This window comes from Girardinichthys multiradiatus, chromosome 13, assembly GCF_021462225.1.
Source record: "Girardinichthys multiradiatus isolate DD_20200921_A chromosome 13, DD_fGirMul_XY1, whole genome shotgun sequence".
Classification (NCBI taxonomy): Eukaryota; Metazoa; Chordata; class Actinopteri; order Cyprinodontiformes; family Goodeidae; genus Girardinichthys; species Girardinichthys multiradiatus.
The window spans coordinates 22,931,387-22,953,009 of NC_061806.1; the positions used below are offsets into that span (position 1 = coordinate 22,931,387).

A 21,623-nucleotide genomic window follows, 5' to 3' on the forward strand; every position below is an offset into this window, starting at 1 on the left:
ACCGGCTTCAGACACCCTTTTTTGTTTACTCTTTCCCAACCTTTTCGTGTTTTTTTTTTTGTTTTTTTTTTCAGATGTGATTTCTTGCCATCACCCTCATGTGTCTGACTCCTGCGCGCTCCACCCCGCCTGCCGGAGTGGAGGAGCGCTGGACCGGAGAGGCGCACAAGGAGGAGAGCTGATGTGGCGCGGTAACAACAGAAACAGCTAAGACTAACTCAATTACAACATTTATTTACGGAAACGACTTTAGACAACAGGGAACCACTGCACTACTTTCCTTCTTGTTTGTTTTGTTGAATAATAGTTTTAAGTAAGACTGTTTGCTCTATAATTTCAAAGTGATGCCAGGTCGTTTCGCAGTGTTACTGGACTTAATGCATGTGCGATTTCTTCTCTGCAGTCCACTGATCAACCTCTTACACCTGACTCTTAGCAATGGTCCTTGAGGATCACATTTCAGCGCGACGCACTTATCCAACTATTGGGCTTTCTGGCTTTCACAGCCGTGTCTTGATTTACAGATAACTTTTGAAGCTTGACCAAGCTACCGAGACTGCAAAAACAACCCAGAAGGCATGGTTTCAGCCAGCACGAGGAGTGTTTTAGGACTTTATATGTTTTAGTTTACTTTTAGACAAAACAGAGTATGATCCATTGGTGACAGAAGAAACAGTCGCGACAGAAAAAAAAAAAAATGCTTGGAAGTCCATCCAACAACGGCGGCCTCAGAATGCTCGCGCCCCCGGCCCCGAGCGACGACAGGCGGGTAGAGTTCGTGGCGCTCACCGCTGTCCAGACGGAGCGGAGCGAGCCGTCCACGCCGGAGCGCGGACACCCGTCTCACCGCACGGGGCTCCTGGGCACCCCGCTGCCCGGACCGCCCGGACCCCGGGCCAACGCGTCCGCCTCAAGTAAGCGCTTCAGAAAGTTGCAAAACTTCCTTTACAACGTGCTAGAGAGACCAAGAGGATGGGCATTCATCTATCATGCATTCATGTAAGTATTGTTCATATTCATATTAAACTTAAGCCTACAAGAAACTTGAAAAAAGTTTTCCAAAACTCCTTTTTCAATTGGACTTCCCAATTCAGCTTTTTGATACACAGCAACTATTTGATGAATTTTCCTATTAAGCCTCCTGAGTTGCCTGTGTTGCAATTAGCTGATCATACCCCATACATCATCTCAACATGGGGTCAACTGTTCAATTTTCCCCTTGTCTCTGTCTTATTAAATCATCAGAACAACTTTGGATATTTAATTTAATTTGTCCAAACCCTCCAGAGGCGCTAGCTTTTAAATCAAAACCCACTTTTCTTTCATTTTAAGTTGACATGCTTAGCTATGTGAGAATGATGTGCTTAAAATATTTAGATGAAACTCAAAAATATCAAATGTGAGGAGCTAATAAGTTATAAAAACTTGTTTTTTTCTGACTTTTCATCATTTCTTTATAAATTTCAAGTGGATTTATTACAGGAAGGGATAAAAAGGCTGAACAATTGCACACTTTAACAAAACACATTTCAAACTTAAGCTACTCCTCCACTTCTGGGAGCATACAGTCAGGATTTTAAAGTACCCTCATGCCCAATATGCTATAATTTATTTAACTTGTAAACTGTGGAAGAGCGTGAGCTCACACGTAGGAAGGCCTGTTATCTGCTGAATTTTAAGATTAGTATGTGAATTATTAGTCACTTTCTCAATCCAGACACCGAATTTACGCCAGACTTTACTTGTAACCTCGTTAATAACAAAATAGATATTGTTGTTTTAGTTATGGAACTGAAGTAGTTGTTAAGTTCAGTCAGTGCACATTGTTGAAGTGTCTCAATATATTTCAGCATCTTCTCGAGTGAAGCCCTGGATTGTTTTGCTGCAAGCAGCTGTCTTCCAGCTGTTTTTGCGTCTGACACACGATGGACGGAGCGTTATGTGTGGGAGTTTCATGGACCGGGTCTTGCTTTCCGTGTCATTGTTTATACAAGTACAGCTGTCTGCTTGCCAATTCCATCGTGTGTTTGTTGCAGAGGGAAATCCCACTGCAGGGCTGTGACTCTAATGTGTTCTCACCACGTACTGCCAATGCATTTGTGAGACGAGAAATGTATTGATACCTCTTGAGCTTTCAGTCTATTTAAGGGGAATTTTCTGCGCTCACAAAGTACTGCATAATGGTGAAGTGAAAGCAAAATGATGCATGCCTTCAGAAGTCACCTAAATATTAAATGGAGACCAAGGAAGACGGCACACAGGTTCGGGATAACGGTTAAAGGGGAGGTCAACCAGGGTTAGGTTATAAAACAATTTTGCAACTGCGTACATCTTGGAGAACACTGTTTAATCCATCATCTGACATGGGAAAGAGGATGACAGAACTACAAATTTACCCAAACATGGCTGTCCATGTAGACTAACAGACCAGGCAAGGAGAGCATTAATCATAGCAGCCAAGAAGCATGGCACATCTGGAGGAGCTGTATAGATCCACTGGTCAGATTGGAGAGTCTGATGACAGAAGAGCTATTAACGTTTGCACTCCACAAATCTGGATTTTTTCAATTTGGCATTAATAATGTAAGGGACACAGGCAAACGAGGAAGAAAGCGTTCTGGTCAGATAAGACCAAATTTAGCTTTTTGACCTGTAAAATGCCATGCATGGCCTGAAAACTAACACTCCACATCATGCTGACAACACCACCCCCAAGGAGAGACATGGTGGTGGCTGCATTATGTTGTGCAGATGCTTTTCTTCAGCTGTGATAGTTAAACTGGTCAGAGTTTATAGGAGACTGGATTGGGGTAAATACAAGGCAATCCTGGTAGGAAACCTGGTAGAGGCGGCCAAAGGGTTTAGACTGTATTCACGGCTCACCTTCCAGCGGGACAATGACACACAGCCAGAGCTCAAAGCTAAGATCAAAGCATATTCATGTCAAAGTCCAAACCTAATTGAACCCAACTGAAAAGACTTGCAAAGAAAAGACTCAAAAAAATATGTTCTCTAGGTGCTCTTTGTCCTGTCCAGGTTGAGCTAATTAGAAAAGAATGGGCAGAAAAATTCAGTCATTATATATTTAAAGCTGGTAGAGGCATACCCTAAAAGACTAGAAGCTGTTATTTCAGTGACATGTGGCTTAATACAAATGCATGCCACACTTTTTAGATTTTTATTTGAAAAAAAAAAAAAAATCTTAGTAAACAATGTGTCCTTTAACCTTTTCACTATTAAGAACTACTTCGCATTTTTCACATATAATCCCATTATTGTATTTTAGTTTATAGTTGTAGTGTGGAAAATAATAAAAAAATGTTGAAGGTGTATAAACGCTTTCGCAAGACACTGGATCTGTTCCTTTCTTGTGAGAATATATCTTTGTACGCTGAAATTTCTTTTTCAGGGCTATCCTTTGATTCTGTTTCAAGCTAGTTGCCAGTGACATTTTCCAATGTTGGATTGTAGTAGCTCTGCCGTTACTGGTATTTCTCCAGTAAGGAGGCTCGTAGAGGTGTCCATATCCTGCTTTAGGTGGTGCGGCCCCAAAAACGAAGCTTGACTCATCTTGGCCTTGGTGTTCTCGAGTAACGGCCTGCTGGATGTGAAGGTCTTAACCAACACACACCCTGAGATGGAAACATAACAGGCTCTTCGGAAATCCTTGCACTGAGATGTTAGTTGTTGTTTGGTGCACATCTGTCTACCGAAGAGCATACTTCCCATGGTACAGAGTCACAAGCTCTGCATTTCTTTTGATTAATTACATGCTTTCAGCCAGCGAGGAAAATATGGTGTACCGTGTAGTTCAATTAAAGGTCTGTTGATCTGTTGTAATAAAATTGAACCATACACTGCTGTGTGGGGTGCTGTGCCAACTTCAGTTGATTCTTTAATTAGTCCTACATTGTAACAGGGGACCCTGGAACAGATGTGTTGCTTCTGAAGAGCCTCTCATCGCAGGGGTTTGTTGAAGTTGGTGTGGAAAAAAGTGGCTGAAAAGCCTCTCTTCTAATCTTCTTACTGAGCTGATCATACTGTGCCATGATTTTAGATAACTATAGCACCCTCCCTTCTAAACACTCCCTTTACATAGTTGTAAATATCTCTATCTTCCCTCTCTCTATGTAGATAAAACATCCCTTGCTCAAAACGTTTCTCTTAAGCATCAGCCGTATGCTCACTTAGAGCTGGCACCAAGTGTATCCTCCTAAACCCTTCACCTCGCACACCCTCTCTTCTGCTGAACTCGTATTGCCTACCTGGAAAAGAAGGAGGGCTTAAAAGACAGAAACATGCTTAAAAACACAACAGAGTTCCCAGAATGTTCTAAAAAATCATTGAGGTACAAGGAATCTCTTTGCATATAAACCTGATTGGTTGCTATGACAACCTGATCGGGGCTTGACTCAAGTAGTACATCTACAATCTAAAATGTTAAGTCCCACTTGTGTTGTTATGGTTCTTTCAGTCATTCTCAGCAAATACTTATTATAACCTCTTTAAATCTATCTGACCTACCTGCATTAAACATATAGGTTTACAGAAGCTTGATTCTGTTTACATCCCACTAAGATGGTCTTGGTTACATTTTGGCATAGGGATGTGCAATATCGTGCCTCTTCATTGCATGTTGGGAAAAAATAATTGTGATAGGAATGATAAGCTCTACTTAATGATGTTTGCATGAAAAATGGGTTGTATGCTTGAGATTGCTTCATGTTCGTACAATTTTTTCACAAATTGTACCATTTAAAAATATAGTTCAATTTAAGAAGTGTGTTTTTTTTGGAGCAATGTTTGTTTGTGAGGCTCCAAGTCTGTCATTGTCATCAGGACAAATTATAAACATGTTGTCAGAAAGTTTTAGGTCCATATAAGTTTTTAGTGGCTGAGATACCAAAACTCATAGAGAGGGGTGGGACAATGTTTAATGGCAATGAAAAAGAATTCTCTTCACTATCAACTTTCTCTCTTAAAAATCTGAGAAATCTTGTGATTGGATGGATGTAAATCATTTAGTGATCACAGCAGTTAAAACCAGTATTCACAACCATGAAAATAAATTACTGAACTGGATGCAATCTATAAAGCCTCCTTTATAATGTACTGAAATGTTATTTGACTAATACTAACGGTATACTAATACTACCACTGTTGCGACAGTGGTACAGGTTCATCCTGTAACCGGTGGGTTGCTGGTTTGGACCCCTGCTCTGTCTGTCTCAGTCACTGTGTCTTTGGGCAAGACCTTCACCCCCCTTGCCTGCCGATGGTGGTTGGTGGCACAGATTGTATGGCAGCCTCGCCTCAAGGCAGCTGTGGCTATAATGTAGCTCACCACTGTTGGTGTGTGAATGTGTGTATGAACGGGTTCATGACTGATTGTATTGTAAAGTGCTTTGGAGTCTCTGGGGGCTTGATAAAGCACTATACAAGTGCAGGCCTTTTGCCTTTTGCCACTAAGCAAAATTTCAAACTTTTATTTAATCCAGTATAGCAAAAAATGTTTCTTGCTGTTACATCATGGTAAAAAAGCTGCAGTTGAGGCTCATCTCACCCACCGCAACCCTGCATGGCTAAGGAGGTATAGACAATGAATGGACAAGCCAAGCTTAGTAAAGCATGCTTTTCCCACTGACTGAATTCTGCAGCTAATAGCTCAAATTTATAATTATCTATCTAACTTTTTCAGTGTCTTCAAACATTTTAGATTCAGTTACTAAACAGCTAGTTGCTTCCACAGATTTTCTTAGTATGAGAAATTGGCCTACACAACTTGATTGATTGATCTCTTCTTTTAGCTCAGTTATACCTGTGTTTATGTTAGTACAGAGTAAAAATGTATGTACTTTTACGGTTGTAGAGGGTCATTCAGAAGACTCAGTTGCAGTAGTTCCCTTCAAATCTGACCTTCCACCCTTTTCCAACATTGGCAGTGCCACATATAGATGTTCACATGAGGCCTTCTGTTTTGGCCACATTAATTTATCTCAGTGGAGTGTTTTCCAGGGTCGTGGGTCTCCAATCCTGCGACTGGTCTGCAATCAGGTCATACAGCACTGCATGGAGCCAACTAAATCCAGGCCACTGAAATCCAAGAACACATGTCTCGATCTTAGCCTTGGCTGGGTAAAGCGCTGTAGCGTCTGGCTGAGCGCAACATTCCACTGGACTTTAGCCTGAAAATACAGTGAAAAGTACACAAGAGTAGACAGGAAAAGGATTAAAGGGGGAGCACTGGCCAGCCAGAGAGATTGATTGGTTTGGAGGAGGGTGAAGATTTACTGGCCATCTATTATTAATGTCTCATTGAGGAGCAGCACAGATATGTTATAGGATTATAATGCTAGGGTTTAAGAATGATCTTATGAAGGTTCATCATCATGAGTGGAATAGAAAGATATTTTTTGTAGTTCTTCTAAAGATTTTTTTTTTGCAATACCAGTGGGCTTTATTTTCATAATTGTTTTCAAAAGTAAGCAGACAGGAAGTTGGGTGGAAGGCCTGCAGCGGAGGCCTTTAGGACCGGGATTGGAACCCAGGACAGCTAAAAAACATTCTTCTTCTTCTTCTAATATACATTTGGCTCAACATACAATTACAGTGTTCAATAAACTCAGGTCTTGCTCCTGAAGTGGTTTGCTGAAGAGTGTTGGGACCCACAGCCATGGATTAAAACATGAAGATGCGGTACAGACTTTTCTGGAACTTTCAAAATAAGACCCAGCGCGCTAATGTCTTTTTGCTGGCAAACAGACATAACTCTTCAACTGGATCTGAGAGTGTCATACAATCATCGATCACATGCACTAAGTACAAATGAATCACTGTATGTGTAGCCAGTAGATTCATTCATAACGGGATAATAATTAAGGTACAAGCCTGGCTTGACTTTTCTCTCTGACGCCTACAGAATCAAGCTGTGTTATAGAGAATTCCCGGTAGAGACGCTGTCTCTACGAAGCCGAGTGAAGCAGTTTCCCGGTCTGAAAGAAGGACAACAGGAGCCGCATCACCGTGGTTACGGTAACGTGCAGTTTGGTGGCCGTCAGAACGAGCCGTCCTTCACCCACAGCTAAAGAAGTTAGCTGTAGCTAACCGTTTGTTGACTGTGGACGTTTCTTCAAACTTCGTCGTTGCCCGGACAACTTCTCCTCAGCATGGTTCATGAGGTTAGGTTTGGGCAGAGTGATAGAGAGAGTTAGGATGAAATGATCTAAACGTTTTTCATTTTATGAAGTTTGGTTTTGTTTGTGAAACTCTGCTATCTTAAGTGCTAGCAGGCTATCTGCAGCACATGTGCTCAGTTTTGTGTTCTGTGTTTGCGTGTTTTTAAAGTTAATACAAACTTTATTTAAAGGGTGATTTTATACACAGAAGATCGGCCATAACGCGCCGTCCACGCCTATGCATTTTAACCCTTTTATTAACGGTATTTTAAAGGTATGTGTTTGTTTCTGGTGCTAAGCTATAAGCTTCTTTTGTTAGCTTTAACTGGTAAGAGCTAAGAACTCGTACTCGCCTGCTAAAGAATATTTACCCAGAAAGGTTGTTAGTTTCAATCCAGTAAATAATATTTTCCTAAACATTATTTTGCTAGACTGATAACTAAGTAACACAATTAAGCCCCGTTTCTCCAGAAAGATTTGGCTCTATTCCAAAATATTTCCTTGAATATTTTACCATTTCCCTAATAATATTTCTTTAAATATTATTTTAATAAATAAAGGCAGCTAATGAGACACTGTTGAGAATTAGTCATCCAGAAGGTTGGTTTTATTCAGCAGATCATTCTTGAAAATATTATTTTATTAAAATAATATTTTATCTGATCTTGTATTGTGAAGGGTTGTCTAAAGGTATACCGATTATTGCCTAAGTTAGTTCCAAGACTAACTTAACTTCACTTCCAGATTCTTCAAGATAATCCTTGGTTCTCAAACATAAACATTGCATGGTAATGTTGCATCACTCTTTTGGTCATGGTTCTCAACCATCTTTAATCAACTTGTTTATATTGTACATAGCCCATTAGTCTTTCTTATTCTTTAATTCTGCTTAGTAGTTTAGTTGGATTGTTTTAGCATAGTAAAGAGTTTGTTGATTGAAATATGTTTGACTTTGAGTTGACTTATTTTTGTTAAATTCTTGTATTTTAAGAAATTGTGTGAATTCATTCCATATATGTGCAGAGTTTTGCTGTTCAATAATGTCAGAGCTTGGCTCACACCTTTCTATTTTGTCCTAATACCATTGCCTTACTGGGCTGGTATTCACATGATAACCTTTAACAGACCGAAATATTATTTGATAAAATATTAAAGTATTAATATTAAATATTAAATAATATATTCAGATGCATAGTCACAACAAGAGCTAGCAAACGTTCGCATGTGTTTTTGTTTTGTTTTGATATCACTTGTTAATAATTTGACTCGTGACATAGTTTACTGCAGTTTAAGCTAACTATGTGCTGAAAAAACAAAGAAAAAGTTGTTCTGCTTTAGGAACTTGGCGGTCAGCTTTGTACATTTTTGAATGTATTTACTAGCTGTCTTGAAATATCAGAGCACAGCGTAAAGATCAGCTCACATGACACAGACAGGATTGGCAGCAGCCGATAAGGTCTCTTTCTCACTCTGAACATCATCATAAAGGGTGAAAAACAATTAGCTTTAGGGTAAAACCCAACTGGGTAGGATATAAAAATAATGTGCATGGCTTATAGTGCAGTGATACAAGCCCTGCACATGAAAATTAGCTGTGATTTTGTAAAAACTTGTCATGCAAAATGCAACCACATGGCTGACTGGGTGTTGCTGACATTATAGCTTCAGGTATCGTGAGTTGAATTCATTTTGGGACTACAATATGAATCACTTAAAAATCCCTGCATTGGATAAGTCAGGACTAACCTGCCAACTTACCTACTCTTTTGCAGACTGCACAGATAGCTATACACTTTAACCTGAAGTGGCACAAACACGAGTTCATGAAAGCTGGACCCCGATGCCTCATTATTTATCGATGCAAAAATAAATTATGACAATATGGGACTCTCAACTTAATACTTCCCAATCTACAATAAGTTTCCTGAGACTTGAATTTGGTAATTCTTTATACGTTCTTTCTGTTAACAGTGCTGTATCCATACTACCTCACTGTAACTTTTTCCAAAGGTGTATTGCCTTTTCATCTTTAAAACTAACAAACTAATTTAGTGCTGACAGCTTGCTTATTGAATGCGTCTGTTTGTGCAGTTTTCATTCTTTCTGAACCCAGTTTCAGACAACTAATCTACTTTTCACTGGGATCACTGAAGCAGTCTGGTCTGCGTTTTGACCATGCCACATAAAACCCTGTATAGTCAGGACCCTCTGCCTCCCTCCAAAAACTACTGACGCATTTAGTCTTAGCCCTTCTTTTTTCATTATTAATCATTTGAGTACTGCCCGAAAATAGCTTTTTGTTTTGTTGTTTGCCTTTTAGTCAGCACACAAATGTGTTTTTATTGATGACTAAGTAGAAGGAGAAAGAAAGGTGGGGCACAACAGAAAGTGGCACCATAAAACTGCTTGAGGAGAAAGCTATTCTGCACTTTGTGTGGGTTTTCCAACCTTCTCATGATGGCACATTATCTACTTGTTCTTCATTCAAAGCTGCTGTTCTATATCTCTTTACCTCAGCACATAGTACAACTTCTGCTGTATTCATAGTATTTTTAGCCCTTTTCCCTCATTCACTTTTGCCCCATTACTCCAGAGCAGGAATATCATCTTTTTCTGTAGGCCAGCACTGTCTAATTTGGTCTCTCTCTATTGTTAACTCATAATCTCTTCCCTCTCCTTTTTTTGTCTTTCCAATTTGTTTTTCAATCTTTCTTTCAGAAAGATAAATACTTTACAATAATAGTTGAAGCAGTTGATAATTAAATAACAAATATCTTTTATCTTCTGAGGTTTAGTATTTTACTGTTGTTTTTTTGTAAATTGATGAGGATTTAGATTCAGTTTCCTGTGTTAAAACCTTTAGAACCAATTACTGCTGTCTTTTGGACAATGTCAGCTTTGCACATCTAGAGAACACTTTTTTATCCATTCTTTGTAAAATAGCTCAACGTGAATTTAGTCTATTCAATTTAATTCAATTTTTCACATGACAAATCAAATCAGGATGGATTTGTACTGTTTGTCAACATCAGATTTTAAGTCTTGCCCCAGTTCTCAATTGGATTTAAGTCTGGACTTTGACTAGGCCGTTATAATGCATGAGAGCTTTCCATTGTAGCTCTGGCTGTATGTTTAGGTGTCGTTGTCCTGCTGGAAGGTGAACCTTTTCTCAGCCTCTAACAGCTTTTCTTCCAGAATTGCTCTTTATTTATCTCCATTCAATTTCATATCAACTTTAAACATCTTCCCTGTCCCTTCTGAAGAAAAGGATCCCAACAGCATGAAGCTGCCACCACCATGTGGTATGTTGGGGGATGAATCGGTTGTAATGTGCAGTGTTGGTCTATTGTGAAAGAAAAAAAAACCACATTGAATTTGTGGTTGTACCATAATAAAGTGTGAAGTGATGTGAATCATGGGTTTAAGCTGAAATTGGAGATTAACAGGACTGAAACTGGATCTGAGAGTAGGGATAGGTGGCAATGATGCCAATGTGTTGATGCTGGTTTGTGGTGTCTATGCAAATTGTGTGGTGGATTATTCTGAGCGAATTACCTAATTCAAATAATTGGTCTGCGAAATATCGGCTAAAACAGTCAAATTTCCTATTTACAGTATATTTCTTGATATAATAGGTACGTTAAATCCTCAAATAAAAATCGGAAATTTGACAGTTTAAGCCGACATGTCCTGTTCAAATTTAGCCTAAACAAAGACAATTAAAATCAGACTTGGTTAGCTCATTTGATCAACCCAAACAGCTTTTTAACCACATTTAGACATTAATTGTTGTTTTTATGTTGACAGCATATCTCACTTTCACATCGGCACATTGTTTAGGTGGATTGTCTTTTCTATTAAAGTATGCTTGGCTGGAAAGGATTTGCAATGTTATGTCGTTGTTAACATGTTGGTAAGTATGCTACATCAGATTGACTCTAGATACAGCTAGATGTATCGAAAAAGATAAAAATGCATTTGTATGTTGATGTTAGCAGTATAGAATAATAGCATTAAGCTCGATGGGGCTGCAGCGCTGGTGGTGTAGGGCTTAATCATGCGACCCATATACAGCGCCTTTAGTCCTCGATGTGGCCACCATGGGTTCAAGTCCCGGCCCCGCTGACATTTGCCACAGGTCTTCCCCCTCTCTCTGCCCCTATATCCTGCCTGCCTAATTTGACAAAAAAATACTGGAAAAATAAAGGCCACAAGTGCCGCAAAAACTATAAAAAAAAACAAACATTGCAATTACTGGAGGAGATACGTTTTAAATTAAATCGGAATTATTTTATGACTCCCAGCATCACAAAAAACACAACTTTCAAACAACTTTCCAAGAGCTTTCCTGAAATACAATCCATCCTTCAAAATCCTGAAGATTCTCCTTAAACTTGGGCAAAATAAAAGTGATCTAAATATAAAACACCGACACACTACATGCAGTGTTTTAAAAAGTGTTTTCATTTTTTTTTTGGTTTAACTTCACTTTATTCACATTTTTCATAAACCATTTCTACAAACACCAAAAACAGTTAAAACTAAAGGCAGTTAAATCAGAAAATAAAAAATAAAAAGTCTCAGTAACAGTCTGCTGTAAGCAGATAGCTCACAGATTCCAAAAAATACATTTTGTTGCAAACCACCCAGATTTTACTCTACCAGCAGCAAAGGAAGGCAATAATTATCACTCCCACTTGAAAAACATAGTTATTAACATAATGATTGTTTAGATAGAGTATGTCAATTCTCAGAAAAGTTTAGTTAGATTTGTACATGTTATTTTGAGCTTAAACTTCACAAAACCTCTTTAGGTTTAAGAAGTCTTGGAAAGCTTGATAAGCTGTGGAATGACAACTGCGAAAACTGAAAATCAATTACATTTCTTAAAGCAGGGCAATGCAGTTAAGCACCAAATTATTCATATCACTGGTAGATTTAGGTTTAGAGTAAAACTTGTTCTACAACATGTTGTTCTGTCTGGAAGTAATGAAAATGTCCTTATTGCACATCTCTAGTTTGAGATATTACAAGAATGCCCTCTGAAAAAGTGATGTAAATTTATTGCCGTCGTCATCATCATCATCTTCTTCTTTTTGGCAGTACACGTGTCTCTGTGTTCAGTCCGAACCAAGCCATCACAAAAGAGCTCTAAAAGTAAAACTTACCCAATTTGTCATAATATGTTGTGTTCTTGTTAGAACAACGCCAGGAAGCAGCATGGTGAGTTGAGAGCTTTTTAATTCTAATAATAATTAAGTGAAAAAGACTTACAAAGGTAGCATAGACTGGGTAACAGACATGGAGTCAGGTAGCAAACAGTGAACAACGACAACTAGAGGGTATAAATGCTGAGGAAGAGTGGAGAATGAACCAATGAACCAAGAGGGCTAATCAGAAGGGAATGAGAAGCAGCTGGGGGAAGAGGGATTGATGGGAAATGAGGGAGAGTGGCTAATTAACATAGAAGAGTCGGGAGTGTAGGGAGGTAACAGAAAACGTCCAATTTTTTTTTATTGTTCCCTTTTTTCACATCACATCTGTACAGAGCCCACGAAGGGGCATGGGGGATTTTTTTTTCTTTTGCATCCCCACGCAATACTTTTTGCATTCTCACGCAATAGTCTTTGCGTTATCCCACAATACTTTGTGAGATAGTTTCCAAACCAGACAACTGCAAAAATGGAACAAACACTATACACGTTTTTGAGATTTGTTGAGTTTATTTTGAAATCGGCCTTAAATAAAAGGATATTCAAGTCAGACTACTGAACTCTGGACAATAATACTGCACGAAACCACATCTGTGATACTTTATTAGCTTATTGCTGCTGCATGATATGTACTTTTTAATTGCACGTCATTAGTGCTTTTGTTATTATAGTGAGTTGAACGGTTCTTCTTATCCCAAGCATTTCATCGCATTGTTGACTGTGTGTTAACCTGCATACGAGAAATAAACCATACCGATGCCATATCAGTGCTGTTTGTTTTGTGAACAGTTTGTCATATGTGCTGCTGTTCCAAAATCTTTCTCAAGGCGATTAACAACTTTTGCGAGCGAACGCAAAAGTATTGCGTGGGGACGCAAAAGAAAAAAATTCCCCCATGTCCCCTCCTGGGTCCGTACATCTGGAATTTTAACAGGGTGTGTTGATTTTTTATATCAACCAGATTTTGCTCAGTTGCACAAGTCCTGTAAGTTCTACTTGTTCTCATTTTAATAGTTTGACTCCTTTTTTTAAACTAGACTACTGCATGCATGCATCCTAAAGTCTCGTCTCATGTGTTTTTCTGTCTTATTTGATGTCTTGTCACATTCTGCAGCGACTGTTTTATCTTCCCTGGCTGCCACACGGGTTCATTTCTCTGTAGGGTGGCTTGATACCGTCTAACAACAGTTTGGCAGAGGAAAATCAGAAAAGGGATGAGAGGAGCTGTGCTTAAGCTGCTAATAACTAATTAGTGTGATTATTTGATACTTCATTGATCCCTTTCTGCTTTTCATACAACAAGGGCTGCAGCTGCAGGGATGAAATATCTTTCTAAAGGACACATTAGATACTTCCAAATAGTGACAATGAATCGTGTGTCAACATTAGAAGATATCTCAGAAATCGAATGTATGTGGGGGAATATTGAGTATGTCCAGAAACAGTAGATTTAAATGAAAAGAAAACGCTTCTATGTGGGAAAGATTAAGGTAGTTTTCATTTTCTGATATAGAATTCTGACACAGTCACTTAAATAAATAAAATGCAATGTTACACAACTAGTCCATATATGAAGTAGGAGATGGGAAAAGAGAACGGCAGTGTGCCGGAGAAATCAGATAGTCGAGGTTAGGTGCTGTATTAATTTCTCCTTTCGAGGCAAAATTTGCCCTCCCCAGGGAGAGGACTGTCTGTCCTGTGATGGCTGTCCGGGGGGAGTCAGGTTTCCCCCAATATCCAGGCCTCACTTTTGTGGTCACATTCACAGAGGAACTGGAGAAGCAGACACACACACATACATGCAACTATGCAGCATCAGAAGGAAGGGAAACTACGTGTCATTAATTATCGTTCCAGTCCAGGAGATGTGAAAATGCTGAAGGTGAAATTTATCCACACATATAAGCAACAGCGACACTGATGGCATCCTGCAGAGGGGTTGGTCAGGAGGGGTCTTGACATTTTATAACCTGCTGTAATCTGTGTATATGTAATGGCATTGTTGTGGAAGCCAGCCAGCAATAGTGTGATATTTGGCATCTGGGGTCTAAAGGAAATGCCAAGAGATTATTTCAAATAGTCAAGACCCTCAAAACACTTCAGATCTGCTTTCACAGAATAGGGAAATGCAGCTTCTTTTTACTCTTTCCGTGCAACATATAATACAGAAACTAACACAGAGTAGTGCATAAATATGAGGTGGAAGGATCAAATGGGTCTTTGGTCCCACATCCCCTTTATGGCTTTTGGTAAACTGTAAGCAGGATTTCCTATGACCTTCTTTTGACGGCTGTTGTCTTCTTGCCATTCTCTCATAAATGCCATATCTGTGGAGTAGTAGTTGTCCCTTTTACAGATTTTACCACCTCAGCTGTGGATCTCTGCAGCTCCTCCAAAGTTATCCTTGTGGGTTATTGTCTGAAATAATCTCTCCTCTCCTTGACTGTCAGTTTAGGTGTGTATTAAAGGGGTTGAGTAATTTGTCAACATTTTGAAAAACATGTTAACATATAATCCTACAATTATTCAAGGGGTATAATTGCTTCTGGAAGACGTTGTTTATATGAGCCTCTGCACTGAAAGGGTCATGTGGTTGAAAGGAGTTTGATGCATGTTTGAATATGGTAGCTGCTAAATTTCATCTCCAGCTCTCTGCCTACTCTACTCTTGGAACATTTGTTTTTCCTGTCACTGGTTTTGGTCCTCGGATTACCCCGTACAGTCAAAGCTTTGCAACCCAGTGTGTAACTGTGAGTGAAACAGAGCAGCTGACAGCACAGCCCTTTCTGTATAATGTGAGTCTTGTTTGACTGGAAATGTATCAGTAGCCGTGTCAAAGCTGCTGTGGCATCATCTTCTGTGAATGTAGCACATTTGTTTTCTTTTTCAGTATGCCAACTGTATATTATGTTTGCATACAAAGACTTAGTGCTGTCCTGTGTTTAGGCCTGTAGTACAGTAACCACGTCCAGACACTTAGCATTTGAATTTTGATGCCAGGTTTGAATGATTTGCTCAAGTGACAGATAGTATTCATGATTTGCAGGTTGTGTGTGAGAGTGATAGTTCAGTACGCTTAGGAACCAGAGTCTGTGTGGCCAGCAGCTGCTGAAACCATACAACAGCTAGAAAATAAATCAATAGTTTCAGCCATTATCTCTGTGCAGCGCACATTAGGCTTATCGTTATTGGTGTCTGCGCCATAGCACACAGATCATCTTCACATGCTGAATAATGTAGAAATAAACGGTGTAGAGGAGCCAACTGCTGAAATTAATTTAACATGTTGGTTTATGCATTATATTACATTTGATTCATTTAGTAGATGCTTTTACCCAAAGTGATTTAAAGGGGACCTATTATCCCAAATTCACTTTTTGATTGTTTTTATTCTTACATTTGGGTCTCTAATGCTTGAACAAACAGCCCAAATGCAAAAAAACCCAAAACATTCAGCCATTTCAAAAGCTGTGTAGTTGTGACGTCACAATTAGACAGGCACCTAGCAACGTTACCTGAGCAACACCCCTGACTAGCAACTGAAGTGGAGCTCCACCCACTTGATGTTCAGTAGAGGATCACGTCTCTACGGCCGGTTTTATCTTACATGTGCTTTATAATGACTACCCTCAAAGGCAGATGTTCTGTTGTTGGCTGCAAAGACCCACATGTGTCCATGCACATTCTCCCTCTGTTGGATAATAGAGATTCGTGACTTCATTTTATTTTTGAGGGCAATTTTCCAGTCACATTGCCGAAGACAGTACTAGTTTGTGCGAATCACTTCACCCCGGACTGCTTTGAGAACTCACATTAGTTCATGTCAGGATTTGCAGAAAGACTTAGACTGAAGAAAAATTCAGTCCGTACTGTCCGTGGCAAATCAGCAGATAACAGAAATGTAAGTACTTATTGTAGTGTCTTATAGGTTTTGGATTTGTTTTCACGTGTACGAAGTGCTGGTTGGGGACGGGCCCAGATAAACCTAATTTGCATAAAAGTGTCAGAGCCCTAAAACGGCTCATTCTGAAAGGAGCTCAAAAAAGGGTCCACTGAGAAGGTGAAATCTCATTATCTGAAGATGATTTTGTGCGAAAAATGTAATTAACATGTCTTGTATAGCCCATAGACCTATCCCAAATGCTTAAAAGGAAGTATAATAGGTCACCTTTAAAAGGGATCTCTTACTCATGGCTGTAAACGTTTAAACAAGTGCAGCACTCATACATAACCAATCACTAATTCAAGGGATTTGCAAAACTCCAAAGACTGGTCAAAAACTTATTTTCTAATCAGTAACTTTTGTCCTTGTAGAAAAAATATTTTCCATCTTTGAGGCTCAGCAAGTCATCCAAGTGCTGACGGGGAAATAATTACACAGAACACCTATGAACTTAACATGCATGTATTTGAGTTGTAGAAAAAGAAAAAAAACACAGTTTTTATGCAAAAACCTCTGCTGACCTTCCAGCAGTGTAATGTGGGGTACCGCTGGGCGACACAGTCGCTATCGTAACATGGCAGTCTAAGTAATTTCAAAACTTTCAAACCAAAATACTCATATTTCTTTAGAAACATTGTGTAGATATGTTTCGTGGCAAGCTTCTGACCGGAATGTAAGAAACACTCAGGAGAATGCGATCAAAGTTTAACAGATTTATTGCAAAACAAAATAGAGGTCTGGGTCTGAAGGGAGGGGTGGGTTTCTTGAAAACGTGCTGGGGGTTCACCATGAGAAAAAGGTTGAATGGGAGAATTTGGGGAGGTTTGTCTCACAGATTGGAGGTTAATGATTTAAGCCAAGGAGGAGTGAGCAGAGTCTGGAGGTGTTGGTTCATGTGGTGATCTGGATCACAGAATGGAGTTGGTGGTGGAAGTTGTCCGTGAGGTTAAGGGTCGAGGAGGTTGGAGCAGCAAATCCAGGAAGCTCTATGAAAATATAATTGCCCTCTCTTTCTGTGATTGACCACATTTTTGGTTCAGATTTTGCTAGCCATCCTGATTATCCCGATTAAGAGATGTATAGAATTAAAAAAAGACTTAAACACAACCTGTCTGACAACATGAAGTAGGTGGAAAGATCTCAAAATCCAACACATCATTCACTGAAGAAAACTGGAACCAGATGAGAAACAAAGCCACTGAAATCTATTAATTTGGAAAGGGTTACACAGTCATTTTTAAGGCTTTTGGACTTTAAGACAGAGAACAACAGTGAGAAACATTATCCGGAAATGGAGAAAAAGCCATGACAACATCTAAAGCTCAGCAAGACTCTCTTGGCTCAGTTAAGGTCAGTGTTCATGATTCAACAAAAAAAAAAAAGAAAAGAGACGGGGCAAACATTGCATTCATGGAGGAGTTTCAAAGCAAAAACCAATGCTCACCCCTGGGTTTGCAGCAGGACAGTGATCCAAAAACACACCTGTAAATGCATCTCTAATTGGCTCAGAAAATCTAAATGAAGGTTTTGGAGTGGCCTAGTTAAAGTTCAGGCTAAACTGGATTGTGATATTAGTAGTTGTTGGCACATTGGGAGGCACAAACACTTACTAGATTTTTTTATTGTCATTTAAACTCAAACATGGATATTTAAACTGAAACAAATATTTTTATTTTTGTTTTAAACTGACACCAGCGAACCATAACAAGAAAAAAACACTGAAGCAAAGTGTTAGTGTTCCTTCCTCTTATTTTCTTACTTTCACACCATGACTAACACACTGACTCTCTGTCTGTCAGTCAGTTGGTTTTAAATTGCTTTATCTATGTGGATAAAAATTAAATGTTGAAGACATGCGATTAACCGAAGCAAAGATGTTACCAGTTTCATGACAGCACACAAACATGAGCCAGCTTTTCTCTTCGGTAAAATTTTATTGACAGTTTTTACTGTTTTTATTAAAGACTAACCCTAGTCTACCCGTCTCCCTCAAGTATTTTTCTGTTTTTCTGTCTCGTGTTTCTCTACGCCTGGGACAGTGTAGGGCTCCGTGTGTATCTCCTGTTTTTTCTGCCTGGCCACAGCAGCATGCACGGCCCATCTTAAGTGTTGTTAAGATCGTTTTAATTTATAATGGCAGCCACTATAAACATTTGAGGAAGCAGCACCATGGAGATGGAGCTCAAACAAAATCACAACGTGGACCAGTGTTTAAAAGGTCTGCCTTGCATGCAGAAGGCGCTTTGCGGTGTGCACAAATACGCAATGTGTCTGAATGTGTGTGTCATCGCTTAGTGCGCTTGCTGTCTGCAAAGGTCTTGATTGGCAGGTGCACATTTGCAAAATGTGTGAGCATTCATGCATATGTTTATTAATGGCCTGAGTGGTCATATTTGTGTGTAGATGCCTGGCCAGTGGCTTTGCAGGAAGATCATAAACAATAATCAAATGCTAATGAGGAACTCTGAAATACGCAGGCTGCCTGTCAGTCTCCTGAGATTGTTTTTGTCTTGCGTTGCTGCATCTCCTGCTGTAAAATGTTTAGCTTGCTTGCAGTATCACTTCTTTACTTTTTGTTTTGTGTCAGTTGCTTTTTCAGTTCCTGTTCTTGTAATGTTATTTTTTGTACCACACCACTTCAGTTTATTCCTTTAAAACCCATTTGTTTGTCTCTCTTGTTCTTATTTCTGCAGAAAACTTTCAACCAACAGGTGTCTTTTTAAAGACTTTCTTTCCTCATAGGCCACATTCCCTCTCTCATCTAACTTCTACAGTGCCTCGCAAAAGTATTCACACCCCTGAAGCCATTTCACATTTTGTCATGAGCCTCACATCCAATGTATTTTATTGTGATAAATCAACACAAAGTAGCTTTTAATAGCGAACCGGAAGAAAAATTATGCACGGTGTTCAAAATGTTTTACAAACAGAAATTCGAAAGGTGTAGTCACTCGATAATGGACCTTGATCTGAAGGGAAGAAGAGCTGAATATTTGAATGCTTTTTTCCCCCATGAGGTCTTGGCACTATAACAAGCAGCATAAAGACCGAGGAACACAGAAGATCAATCAGCAAAATCCCAAGCTCTGAACTGTTTGCACTGTTGATCTGAAAATCAAAGGTAATTCTGGGGGAGCTGCAGAGATTAACAGCTCAGGTGGGACAATCTGTCAACATGGCACCTATTAGTCTTGCAATTCACAAATCTGAGTATTACGGAAGGTGGCAAGACAAAAAAACAAAGCCATTGTTGTAAAGTTTGTCACAAGTCACATAGGTGACCCATCATGTGGTCATAAAATGTTAGAGAAGGTGCCCTGGTCAGAGGTGACCAAAATTACCTTTTTGATCTCTATATGAAAGGCACTGTTTGGCAGAAAACTAACGCTGAGGTGATAGCTCATGGTGGTGGCGGCATCATGCTGTGGGGTTTTGCTCTAAGCCACGTAGGGGACACAGCAAACATGTGAAAGAAGGTGCTCTGGACTGATGAGATCAAATCAAGTTTTTTTGGCCTACATGCAAAACACTATTTGGTGGCAGTAAGACTAACACAGTATATCACCCTGAACACACTATCCCCTTAGAGAAACATGGTGGTGGTAGCATCATGCTGTGCTGATGCTATTTTTCAGAATGGACATAGTAGCTGGTTAGAGTAAATAGGAAGAGTGATGGAGCTAAGTACAGGGCAATGTTGGAAGAAGACCTGTTAGGGGCTGCAAAGCAATTGAAACTGGACTGATGGATGTTCACTTTCCAGCAGGACAATAAACATACAGCTGGAGATCAAAGCATACTCATGAGTTACAATGGCTCAGGTAAAGTCCTGACTTAAATCTAGCTGGTAATGTGTGATAAGGCTGGAAAATAGATGTTCACCGATGCTCTCCATTCAATCTTAGTGAGCCTGATCTATTTTGCAAAGATGAATGAGGAATTTTATTAGTGTCCTGATGTGCAAATCTGACAGATACATACCCCAAAATACTTTCAGATATAAATGTAGTGAATATAAAAGCAAGGCACACTTGTTAGATTGTTGCTTGTAAAACCTTTTAATATCCTGATTATTTGTGTTTAGTTATGCAGTTCTTTGGACTGGTCTCTCCCATAAAATTCTAATCAAACACATTAAAATGTGTGTTTGTTCTGTGACAAAATGTGATAAAAACCATGTGGTATGAATACTTTGTCAAGACTCTGTACATCATCTGCTGCTCAGGCTTCCAGCGCAAAGATTTACTCTCCTTTTCACAACACTGGCTGAATATAATGAATGGTTATCAGAGAAGAAAAAGTTTCATTTGATGCCAAAACATGTTTTCACATTGAAAGCACAGAAATGTGCTAATGTAACACATAAAATACAAACATAAACCTGCCAAATGAAACTGTCCTCATTTTTGGATGTTATGATTTCATCCAGAAGTTCTGCCTTACTTTGTTTTCTTCTCTTCCTGTACAAAAAACAGCTGCTAATGCTGCTCCACACAAACGCATACAGAAATACACAGTGTAAATCTGCCCCTACATGCCGGCAGCCATCTTTGCCCTGTAACTGTGTGTGAGTATGTGCGTGGGCCCTCTTCTCTCCTCTTGGCCCCAAGATTAAAGCAATGTCAGCGAGTGTGTGATGAGACCTCACAGACGATACTTCTCTCTTTTCCATTCTGGCTCTCCTTGTCTCTCGTCTGTCCAATCCATTATTCAACCACCTCTTTCAGTCTCTTGTCCACTATTTTTTCCTCATTATCTCTCCCAGACTGATACTAACTCTTTGTGGTCATCACTACCTCTCACCCCTCCTGTTCCCATCTTAATATATATTACCGTACTATATATGTTCTATCCTTCTTCCTCTCTCTTTTGAGGCGTCTTTTTTCAATCAATCATTTTACCCCCCAGCTGCTAGAACCTGTCTCAGAGTGAACATTATTAAGGGGAGTCATGTACTTCTTTCAGTGACTGCTCAAATCTTTCTTGTTTTATTTTCCTTCCATCCATCCATCTGGATAAATTTTTTTTTCTCTGGACATTTTGGAATCTGCTGAAGCGTCATGAATGCATAGTAAAAGACAGAATGGAAACAAGATGAAGATCTCAGAGGTCTTAACTATGAATGGAGCCTAGGAGGAGCATTAGTTATAACATTATGTATTATAACATAAATTATTCAGTTGGCCTTCCTCTTCCTGGCCAATCACTTAATTGGCTGAAGTAAGTTAACAAGAGTACAATGTGAGAGTTTTAACAAGCAGCACATGGAAGAGTGGAAAACGAGGAGTTATA

General features: G+C 39.3%; 1 protein-coding gene across 4 annotated transcripts in view; it reads left to right on the plus strand.

The window, feature by feature from the left end:
- The window catches only part of LOC124879418 (potassium voltage-gated channel subfamily KQT member 4), a 78,895-nt gene continuing 57,272 nt past the window's right edge, over positions 1–21,623 (plus strand). For 3 of the 4 annotated variants that reach the window (XM_047383980.1, XM_047383981.1, XM_047383982.1), the window contains exon 1: positions 1–999. In XM_047383980.1, coding sequence (XP_047239936.1) covers positions 698–999 — 302 coding nt within the window. In that variant the 5' untranslated portion in view covers positions 1–697. The remainder of the gene's footprint in view (positions 1,000–21,623) is intronic. The other variant, XM_047383983.1, reaches the window with a different exon arrangement.